The sequence below is a fragment of the Solanum dulcamara genome, chromosome 8, assembly GCF_947179165.1.
Source record: "Solanum dulcamara chromosome 8, daSolDulc1.2, whole genome shotgun sequence".
In the NCBI taxonomy this organism is placed as follows: domain Eukaryota; kingdom Viridiplantae; phylum Streptophyta; class Magnoliopsida; order Solanales; family Solanaceae; genus Solanum; species Solanum dulcamara.
In genome coordinates this window covers 5,444,896-5,456,342 of record NC_077244.1, presented here as the reverse complement: position 1 = coordinate 5,456,342, position 11,447 = coordinate 5,444,896, and the positions used below count along the sequence as shown (strand labels likewise).

The window sequence follows — 11,447 nt, the reverse complement described above, 5'->3', positions numbered from 1 at the left end:
TCACGCTATTGAAATGGTAATTTGCAAAAAATGGTTTTATTATGCATTACATTTCCTACATACTTAGTACATTCTAAAGTACTAAAGCATACTTCATTGCCTACATTATATCACAATGTAGGGACGGACGCTCCATCCTTTTCTCATGGCTAGATTATGATCCATTGAAGATTGTGTGGTGAGTCGTCATGCTTCGAGGGCAAGCCGAGTCTATCTTTTTTTCTCTTGTCATTCCTAGACTATGATGATACATTGAGACTATACGATGTTATGTCATTACTTTTTTTTTAGGGTGAGCTAAGAACATGTCCTAGTCCCCGTCTATGTTAGTTCATGTAGAGGCATGTTGGATATGTGCATGGAGTCTAAGTTTTCTTACTTCATCTTCGCTATGCTATGTTGTTGGATTTCTTATGAGTTTCTGCTTTATTATTACATTATGTATGCTTATGATATGTTAAGAGGCTTGGTTGAGGTTTCTTCGAAAATCCTAATCGTCGTGTCACACCTAGGACCAAGCTTAGGTCTTGATACAATGATACGATCCCATACTACACTGGCTACATAGTTTATGGGGTTTGAGTTATGTAAATTCTTAACCAAATTGGTGATCAACACTACTCTCAAAAGTTATATAATAATACTCTTATACTCATGTGAGTGAAAATACTCAAAATATCTCATTTAGTCTCATTGGACTTTACTTTGATAAGCTCAAACTTGTTTCTCAACTCTTATACTTTCTCTTAAAAATCAAATTACATTTAGGACTACTCATGTCTCCTCAAACTCCTTCTCAAAAATATCATTTATGCTCAATACTCATACTCATTTAGACTCAGTAAAAATCATGCATAATCAGTGTATGTAAAGTATTATCACTCAAGAATATAATGTACTCAAACTCCTTTCTCAATCAAATCATGAAAATATATCATTATTCAACTCAAGACAATGCATAGTAAAAGCAATTATAAATACTTAACTGGGATCATGGGAATGTAAGCATGAACAGTAACTTCAAGAATTGAATTACGAAAATAATTGAATTATCAATAATATACAGAGAACTCAACAAAAGATATCATAACCCGCTTGAAAATTCGATATAATAGAAATAAACTCAAACTTGAACTCAAGAGAATGAAATTTAGATGTAGGGCGTGAGAACAAACTCAGTCCAAAGCTATTATTAGCCTTACGTGCCTGGAAGAAAGATGTTCTTGGCGAAAATTGAAGGACTTGATTAATACGCTAGAACCCTAGTTTTTCTTCCTCTCCAAACCTTGCTCTCAATCTTCTAAGTGTTAATGAGGGGAAAATGCACATAGGGTACTGATAAAGGACCTAATCTAGTCCCAAAATATCAGAGTTTAGGTTTGAAAAGGGTGGGAAAAGACCAAAGTACCATTAAGACTGTCTCTAAGCCGCCTACAGGTCGTCCTACGGACCGCAGGAGACCCTTGGTAGAAGCTGGGTGCCAAATTTTGAGTTCTATGGAATTTGCATGGTTGGATCTACTAACCCTTTCTACGGGGTCGTAGACCCTCCTATGAGTCCTACCACTGGTCGTAGAATCTCATAGAGGGATTTGGGTCTTGGGGTCTATGGATCCTTTTCCAGGTCGTAGACCTTGTTATAGGTCATAGTCCCTAGTCGTGAAACTGAGTGCACATTCCAGTGGCTACTGGAATGCAAGTCTAGGTCTACGATCTCCCCTTACGAGTCGTAGACCCTTCTACGGATCGTACAAAGGGTTCGTGGGAATGGGTCTTCAGATTGGGCTTGGGGACCTCTTCTATGGACGTCTCCTACGGCCCATAGAAACTTCTATAAGTCATAGAAGCCATTCATGGAAGTATCTCAACAACTTGACAATTTTACTAAGTCTGGATGGGGTCTACGAGTTCCCCCTATGACTTTTATATCCTTCTACGGGCTGTAGGTGGCACTCGTGGCCCACTGGACAGTGAATTCTTCTTACTTGCTCTTGACTCTTCGGGATTGATCCAAGTTAGAATCTTTTGGGGTGTTACATAAAGGGGGAGGGGGAGTTGAATGTAGAGAGTAGAAAGACGTATCTTTTTTTTTAATTTACTATAAAACCAGTAATCACGCAAATCATATGAACTTATATATTAAGTAATTTTAAATTATTTTAACGGAGGGCTTAAAATACCCTTAAACTATGAAATTTGGTACAATATTTCTCTCCATCCACCTTATGAGTTTGGGCCGTTAGAAATAAGGATATTTTTTGGTTGTTTTTTGTTGGTTAGACTTATGCAACGATTAGTTATGCAGGTTTAACTATTCCATTTTCCATCATCCATAAAATAAATATATAGATTTCCTCATAACTTATACTTGTATTAGTTATGCGGGATTCTAAATCAAATACCATATTTGGTGGGTTGGAATTTTATACACAGCAATAAAAATAACACTACCAAACATAATACGATTTATGAGGCTGAACCCATCGGTTACCCTCTAAAGTTGACACCAACTTTCACTTAAACACCAACTAGGCTTTATTTAATTTAGACACATCATGTCATATCCCTTTTGTTTTTCCTAATGTCATATCCCGTTGTGTCATTGTGACACTTTTTTGACAATTAGTCAAATATGTAAGGTATGTGTAACACACTCGCCCATAATGTGTCAAAATGACGAATTAAATAAATACATATGGCTTATATACCAAATACAATTCTCAAATAATCACTTTTTAGTAGAAAAAAGTATCTAATGACTGAGCATGTGTCATTTTTTCCTAAAAAAATTAAAAAAAAATAAATTAACCCAACCCCACCCCACCCAAATAGTCTTCTCCACCCCACCCACCCCAACCCCTCCCCACGCCAACTAGATCGTCTTCTCCACCCCCTACCAGCCATAATCCCAAAATTACTTATTTTCAACCACATGGCCCCATTGGCAGCTCCTTAATTACCTATTTTCTATCACCCACCCCCACTCCATCAGCCTTTTTTCCCATCCCTTTTGCCCCACACCCTCCCCCTTTGTTATAATCTGCTTTCAATTTTTTAAAATTAAATTTTACTTTTTATTTTTGTAAATTTTATTTTGAGAACTATTTTACTGACAATAATGTTTTAGTAAAGTTCCGAAAAATATGATATTCTTCTTCTATTCTTTTTTATTTTTTCGTATTTTGTTCTAATAAATATTTTTAAAATTAATGTGATGTTTTTTTTTAAATTTTGTTCTTAGGCAAAACTCATCAGTGACCTCCTAAAGTTGGCATCAACTTTCACTTAAACACCTAAATCAGGAGATGTTCATTTTAGACATCTTATGTAAGGGTCGAATTTGTCATTTTGACACTCTTTTGATAATCACCAAAATATATTAAGTGTGTGTAAAGCACTCGCCTGACGTGTCAAAAGCAGTGAATTAAATAAAGACACGTGACATATATATATAATTATCAAATAATGACTTTTGAATAGAAAAAAATGACCAATAATTTGATGACACGTGGCATTTTTTAATTCAAATAATAATTTTTTAAAAAATAAAAAATAACAACTATTAACCCCACCCACCCCAACCCCAACCCCTCCCCACCCCACCAGTTCTTCTTCTCCTCCAACACCCACCCAATGCTATCCATATTATCTAAAGAGGAAATAATGGAGCTATAATGACAAACAAAAATATAAATCAAATTGGGTCAAAAAATCAGACGAACCTCCATTTTTTCCTGCAAGATTAATACAATTCTATGGGAGGAAACCGAAAAGCAGAAAAAAGAAACAACATTGGAGCAGGTGTCCTTCTCAGAGCTCTCATAGTTTCTAGATGCTTTCGTGTCCGTCATCTCTGTTTTTCTTTTTTTCTTTTTCCCTATTTTCTCCTTCCTTCTTTCCATGGAAACACTGTTTGTTTGCTTACAAGTGAAAACACGTAAACACCCTTTCTAAGATTTTGCCTTTCCCTTTTGCATTAACATGTTTTTCTTTTCACTTTTTCTTAATTAATTAATTTCCTCTAAAACTTCACTGCCAATAGCTAGCCACTCCATTTTAGTCTCTCTTTACTGTCTAGAAATTGAAGCTATAAAGAAGAAGAACAACAATAACATAAAAAAATTTAAGAAAAAACAGCTTCTACGCGCCTCAGATAGGTGGAAATCACGTGAGGTGCCAACTGTCAAAAAAGTGTCAAAATGAAACATTAGACCCTTACATAAGGTGTCTAAAATGAACATCTCCTGATTTAGGTGTCTAAGTGAAAGTTGGTGCAAGTTTTAGGGGGCCACCGATGGGTTTCACCTTGTTCTTATAAATGTTCTCAAAATTAGTGTGATGGTTTTTTATAATGTTTTATAAGGTTTTTCATCATGATTTTTTATGGTGGAAGGTGGAGTAGGTGGTAGGTATAAAGAGTGAAGAAGAAGAAAAATATTTTTTTCAAAAAAAATGATCCTCACGTGCTCAAAATCAGTGTAGCACACGCAATATGATAAGTCAGCAAAAAGTGTTAAAATGACACATAGGGACTTTACTTGAGATGCCTAAAATGATCAAAGCCGGTAGCACACATAATGTGGTAAGTCAGCAAAAAGTGTCAAAATGACACATTTGGACTTTACTTGAGATGTCTAAAATGAACAAAGCCTAGTTGAGGTAACTATGTGAAAGTTGTATGAACTTTAGGAGGCCCTGATGGGTTAAGCAAAATTTTGAAGGATTTGAAACATGAATAAGTTACCTCCTAACCAACAACCAAATGATCCCTAAGTGAATCATTTTAAAACTATATTTTAATTATTTTCTGCTGCAATAAAGAGTGTGAAGATCAATCCATGAAGGCCAAATCAAGGTTTAGTGTTTCTCTGAGAAGTCTTTCACAACCAATGTCCTTAAAAGACATAGCAAGGACTTGGGTTATTTGCACTCACGCAGTAATTTCTGAGTATGCACAGCAAAGTGGTGGTGGAACCTTCAGCTCAAAGTATGGGTCTTGGGAGAATTGTTTGAGTGCAGCATGATCAAACACCAACCGATGAGCCAAGTCATGAAATTGTCTTGATCCACCCTTCGACTGCTGCCTCCTATTTAGTGGAGGTGACTGCACATCTTTCGGGTGCACATAAGTTAAACTCAAATGAAAAAGAATACAGGTCAACTAGTATGTCTACAGGGAATCAGTAGTCTAATTTGATGATAAATCATACTTGAAGCACTGTTATACATGGACTTAAAGTTTGTCAAGTGGAACCAAATCTATAGTTCTTGCTATAGTTAACTGTGTATAAATCCTCCCAATCCCTTTTTGCATTTCTGTCCAGAAAGTTTACCGAGTGGCTAGAGGTTGAAGATTTTGGGATACTTTTCTCTATGAATTGTTTTCGAATTCCCCATAGTACCTCTGCGCATTTTTTCATAGCTGGTCTCGCCAGTCTGGAAGGTGCAAGGCATTGTCTAGCTAGTTTGAGTACTTTTTCAACAGCCTCAATAGATGCTGGGCTTCTCCGCAATCTTGGATCCATTGCTATTACAGTATCCCCATGTTTTAGCATACTCATCGCCTGCATTTGAAGATTAATCTCATTAGCTCCTAACTTCATTGTAGAAATGGATCTTATAGATGTACAGGCTATTATGTCCAACTGTATTAAATCCAAGAAAAAGAAGAAAGAAAGCACTATAGTAATGGTTGTTTTTCAAAAGAAAAATGAGTGAGGTACACTTTAGACAGAAATATGGTACAATGTTGTTTTCCCTGAGCTGGTAGAGTCACATGATGAAAATTTGCGGGAAAAATAAGAACAATTGTGGAGTACATGCTTCCTGTCAATTGCATGCAAAAGTTGGCTTTTTGTTGAATTCAATTTTAGTTAGTTCATATATAAGTACTCACCCATCTTATCGTCACTCTCTCATCAAGGTTTCGATTTGTTTCGATGGGATGTCTTCCTGTCATCATCTCCACAAGCAAAACACCAAAGGAGTAGACATCAGTCTTTTCAGTAAGCTGGTATGTCCTTAAGTACTCAGGATCTAAATAGCCGGCTGTCCCTTTTATTTGTGTAGAAATATGTGTAGCACAGGGATCTTCAGCAGCTAATCGTGCGAATCCAAAGTCTGCCACTTTAGCATGGAGATTTTCTGTGATGAGTATGTTAGAAGCTTTTATATCTCTATGGATAATTGGAGGATCTGTTAACAACATAAACACTCTGTAATCATTTTAAGAACAACTGTCTTCATTCTTTAAAAGAAAAAAAAGTAACAATAGATTGACATCCTATAAGATACTTCTTGTATTCACCAAACATTACGCGCAACCTGTGTACGAGTGCAGATAGGTAATAGCATGAGCTACGTCAATCGCAAGGCTCAAACGCTCAGCAACTTCAAGCTCGGTTCCATTCTTACCTGCATTATATATAGCAGAGATGACATTAACTTCCACTGAATATCGACTCAAAAGAACTTCAAGTCATCAGATCAAAGTAGGATAATAGCCAAGTAGTTTTAACGGTTTAGAGTCTTAAAACTTCACGGTATCTTCAGAATTTAAACAAGATTGGAACAAATCACTAATATAGGCAATGCTTCATCCAGTTCTCAGTAAAAAATCGCAGAGAGTATGACTAATAATCAAGTAAACCAAACAATTCTGTTAGTTGGACGTGGCATAATTATATGACTAGTGACTTTATAGACCTACCATCCAAGTGTTCTCGAAGTGTTCCATTGCTGACATACTCAGTAACAATAATCCTCTCATCTCTGAGCTCCAGAAATCCATAAAATCTAACAAGATTTAGATGCTCAATCTTTGACAATGCCTGGACTTCATTCTTGAATTCTGCTAACACTCGCAAATCCTACAAAAGATTTCATATAAAGATTTTGAGTGCAATCTAGCATAACCTGTTAGTCTCAGAATTTTAGAGAGCATTAATTAAAATTGTGACTGAAGAAAGTACAACCTATGCTCTTGTTCAGAGCAGGTCAAAGAGTCTCATGTATATAACAAAATTCAATACAGAGCAGTACCTTCTTAGCGCGCTTAATAGCAACAGGGAATCCATTCTTAAGCTTTCCCTTGTATACTGTCCCAAACCCACCTTCACCAATCTTGTGTACTGCAGAAAAATTTCCAGTCGCCTGGCAAATTTCATCAAACGAGAACTCGAATGTACCTAGCTGCTCCCTGGTAGCCATTGAAGTTCTATGGGAATTAGAGTATTGGGGTTTCAACAAAATTCCCCTCTTGCTTCCGGAAGAGTTACTACCTTTTGATGCTACAGAAAAAAGGAGAAAAAGATGCTAAGTAAATTAGTTACAGCAAGAACTCCATGATATCTTCAGCTATAAAAAGTTTGATGGAGATAGCTTGGATTTACATCATCATTGATTAGCACCGTGTAAGTATAAACACAAACTAAAATAGACCCTTCTAGTTATATCAGAACATAATCCATTTTCTGGCTTTTATGCCACCATAAATCAGTACTCAGAAATGTTGATAAACAGTGAATCTTTACAGCGAAAATGAAATAACTTAAGAGTTTGGATTAGTAACTTACTGGAGACCTCCCTCTCTGGACTTTGACTTTTGTTGGTCTCAGAATTGGCTTTCTTCTGCCAAAACACAAGTGCAGAGAAAGTATCACTTAGCTTTTTCTTGACACTTTTGAAGGAAGAGCCAAACTTGTGATGATGTTTTCTAGGTCCAGCAGAGTAATCAATGATTAAGTCTTGTTGGAAACTCTGCATTTGGCTTTTGTTTGTTTTCTTCATCAGGTTTCTGTGTTGACCATATCAACTGCTAAAACTCCATATAAATGTGTTTCATGTTCTTAAAGTTATTGATGAAGGAGACTCTTTCAAAAATTTGATGATTTTCTTATATTTTATTGATCACCATAAGCTAAAGGAAACTTCTTGGACTTGATTGAAAGGTTAAAAAAATTTGGACATGTCGCCCATTGGTTGATCAAACTGACAATGACTGAGTCAGCAACACATTTTGCAAAATTATCCATTTTCATTATTACTACTGCTATTTTAATATTATGGTATAGGGTTATCTGGGGATGGAAATAATGGCAAAGGTAAATAGGGACTTTGGTCCTGGCACTAAGGTAAATATCACCAGACTAAACATTTGGTGCTTTACGTCACTATTGCTTGGATCTTTGTTATCCATTTTTTTCTATTTCTGTCAACTGTCTCCATTTGTTTAAACCCCAGCATCAATACTTCCCTACTTACAGCTTAGTTGCATCACATCAGCGCGCACACTCAAAGAAGTAACAACATGCCATAACTATTTAGTAAAAATAAAAAAATACTATTTATCCAACACCCCAAGGACCAATAGAGCTGTGAGAGGTCAATGACCATCTTCGTTGCTACTGTCATCAACATCGGTGGTTGCGCTACTGATTGAAGCTAATGGAATCAGTGGTTGCTGACGAGCTATGGCAGACTCAGCAGCAGCAACAGCCTCAAAGGAATAAACCTCTGCAACACCCAATATTAAATTCATTTCTATGTATTCAGAATCCTCCCTAGTGAGTTCTTCTATATCATACTTTTTAGGATTTTTCTTCGCATCAACCTCCAGTTTTTTGTTTGCTTCTGATAGAACTCCCAGGAAATTCTTGACCTTGTCTAGAACTTGGCTCTGGGAAGTTGAAGAGATCTCAGGCTTCTTCACAGTCGGATTAAATTTGGAAATTCGTGACTGGAGATCACTCCCTCCGTTGCAGAACAAAAGTTTTGATTCAAAGGATGAGGGAGAGCTTTTGCTTTCACCCTCCAAGTCCAACAGAGCACTGCTTGTGGACTTCATCTGAAGAGGTTTCTCTCGGTATCAAACACAAGTAGTGGATAGGAAAATACTCAACCAATAAGACCAAAGCTGCTAGTTAAAGATCTTCTGCATGGAAATATTGGATTTAATATTTTTAGGTGGAAGCATTTCGATATATCAGAGTGATATGATAACTAAATACTTTGAAAATGGAAAAACAAGCGGCCCACTTTAATCAAATCCCCCCCTCAAAGATACATGAAAAAGAGATACATGCATGCTTGTTCAAAAGTTCTCTCAAATCTTCCCAAATCCACATGGAACATAGTATTATATTTTACTTTTTTGTTTAGATCATTGGAACACCGAGTAATTATTACCTTAGATAAATATGCACGATGCACACCAACCATTAAGAAAGTTTCTCACCTAACAAAATTTTCATCGTAGCATTATTTGTGCTACAATTATCAGCTATAATTATTGATATTTTTCTTTCAAGATTCCACTCTAACAAACAATTGAGCAATACAACGCACAAAGTATTACATATGGCTCTGAAGCTACCTCGAGTCATTAATAAAATGTATTGTAATAGTCATGAATCCTTCTCTATTATTGTCTGAAGTCCACCTATCAGTTGTTAGTGCAATTATACTTGTGAGTTTTTCCACTAACTTTGACTTTTTCCTTTCCAAATTGTCATAAAATCTTCAAAGTATTGTGTTCCTCTGACACCATTTTGAATAACGGTTGGAGACTAGCAATAAACTTCCTAAATCCAACATGATTCATGATCAACAATAGATAGTGGGTACTCATGTAAAATGATGGCATGAGCAAATTCTCTACTTTAAACATCGAATCAAAATAATATCGGTAGCTACCACCATCTCCCCCTAACCACCCTCGTTTTCCAATGTACTTGGATTATTGGGACATCTAGGAGTATAAAATAATTAGCGACCAACATGTTTTGCAGAAAATTAGAGTAGTATAGAAACAAGAATAACTGAAAGCAAAAGTTTTGCATTCAAGACCAAGTGATCAACATGTTTATATGATATTTCACCATACAAATAAATACTTATTCAGTGAGAAACTAAGCTGGAACTATAACTCAACAGTATATATAAATATGGCAAATACTGATTCATCCATCACTTTAATTCATCATTTGTAATTTGACATGTTACTCTCTCAGATATCAAGTGAAAATTAGAGTTTAAAAGAAGCAGAAAAAGCACATAAACCAAAGTTTAGTACAACACAAATCCTACTTTGTCCGTTTCAAAATTCACCAAGATGAATTGACTAATACGAAATTATAGCCAAGCTATGCCTGTTTCTGTTAATTACCCATATCAAGAATTAGCCATTAAAGGCCCTAAAAGGTTGATTTTGTAGAAAAAAAGAGACCCAAATAAAAAAAAGAAAAATTACCAGAGATGGAGAGTCGTTGTGCCGTGATGCCGTCGAGAGTGAAGTAAAGAACTCGAGGCTTATATGTTCAGCAGCCACCAACTCATTACCATAGTTGAAGCCATCAGTCACCATCTTTGAAGCCTCCATTGTTGAATGGAAAATTCAGGCACCAACTACATTTTTAAGGCTATAAATAGAGTCTTATATTTCACTTGTAAAGAACACACAAAACTTCAATTTAGGAAGAGATTGTGAGAATAAAGTGTTTGGTGTAAATTTGAAAATTTTCTAGAGGCCCGATTTTGACCCAAGAAGAGTCAACCTATCATTTTTCACCATTCCAGACGTTTGGTGAGATTCTGATCTAAAATTTTGACCAAGCCATATTTAAGATATAATGGAAGAGTCATCATCATCTGGAGCTATGATAAAACTTACTGCCATAAATTACACAATGTGGAGACCTCAGATGGAAGATCTCCTCACTTGTAAAGATTTGCATGATCCCATTAAAGCAAAGGGAAAGAACCCTGATTCTACCAACGAAGCAGAGTGAAAGAAATTAAACAGGAAAACTATCGGTCAAATTTGACAATGGATTGACGATAGCGTTTTTCATCATATTGAACAAGAAACAGACGCGTATACCCTATGGATGAAGTTAAAAGGGATGTATCAAGCCAAGATCGCTTAGAACAAAGCCCTGTTGATGAGGCGTTTGGTAAATTTGAAGTTAAAGCACGGAACTTTAGTTGCCGAGCATACCAGTGAGTTTCAGAGCTTGATAAGTCAATTATCGTCTGCTCAGATGCCGCTTAGGGATGAGATGAAAGTCCTACTACTTATTAATTCTCTTCCTGATAGTTGGAAGACGCTGGTAGTCTCTCTCAGTAATTCAGCTCCTGGTGAAAATCTGACTATGTCTATGGTTAAAGATGCCTTATTTAATGAAGAAGTAAGAAGAAAGGACATCGATCATGGTGAGTCATTTTCCTTATTACAGAAAGAGGGAGACAACAAGGAAAAAGTCAAGATAAAAGGAGAGGCAGAAGCAAGAGTAGGGAAAAATCCACAGATGGCACAAATCCATCATTTGAATGCTACCACTATGGAATAAAGGGTCATTTAAAAAAGAACTATTGAAAAATTGCAAAAGAAGAAGGGGAAGTTGAAGGACAAGGATGGAAATGCATTAGTCACTACACTCGGAGAGGTAG

The 11,447-nt window shown here is 36.2% G+C and overlaps 2 protein-coding genes across 4 annotated transcripts; both read right to left on the bottom strand.

Moving 5' to 3' along the window:
• Nucleotides 1–5,168: 5,168 nt before the first annotated feature.
• Nucleotides 5,169–10,359, bottom strand: LOC129901349 (calmodulin-binding receptor-like cytoplasmic kinase 2). 3 transcript variants are annotated; one of them, XM_055976499.1, is made up of 7 exons: nt 10,249–10,359; nt 7,574–8,931; nt 7,041–7,288; nt 6,709–6,868; nt 6,324–6,413; nt 5,896–6,143; nt 5,169–5,563 (listed from the first exon to the last, which is right to left on the bottom strand). In XM_055976499.1, exons 2-7 carry the CDS (start codon nt 7,785–7,787, stop codon nt 5,243–5,245), a joined length of 1,281 nt encoding a protein of 426 aa, XP_055832474.1. In that variant the 5' UTR covers nt 7,788–8,931; nt 10,249–10,359; the 3' UTR covers nt 5,169–5,242. The 3 variants fall into 3 exon arrangements, with proteins under 3 accessions (XP_055832474.1, XP_055832472.1, XP_055832473.1); XM_055976497.1 differs by having other exon boundaries at nt 5,896–6,194; nt 10,249–10,357; XM_055976498.1 differs by having other exon boundaries at nt 5,896–6,194; nt 7,574–8,928; nt 10,249–10,357.
• LOC129899747 (uncharacterized) lies at nt 8,383–10,377 on the bottom strand. Its single transcript, XM_055974774.1, has 2 exons — nt 10,249–10,377; nt 8,383–8,844 (listed from the first exon to the last, which is right to left on the bottom strand). Exons 1-2 carry the CDS (start codon nt 10,375–10,377, stop codon nt 8,383–8,385), a joined length of 591 nt encoding a protein of 196 aa, XP_055830749.1.
• Nucleotides 10,378–11,447: the final 1,070 nt, after the last annotated feature.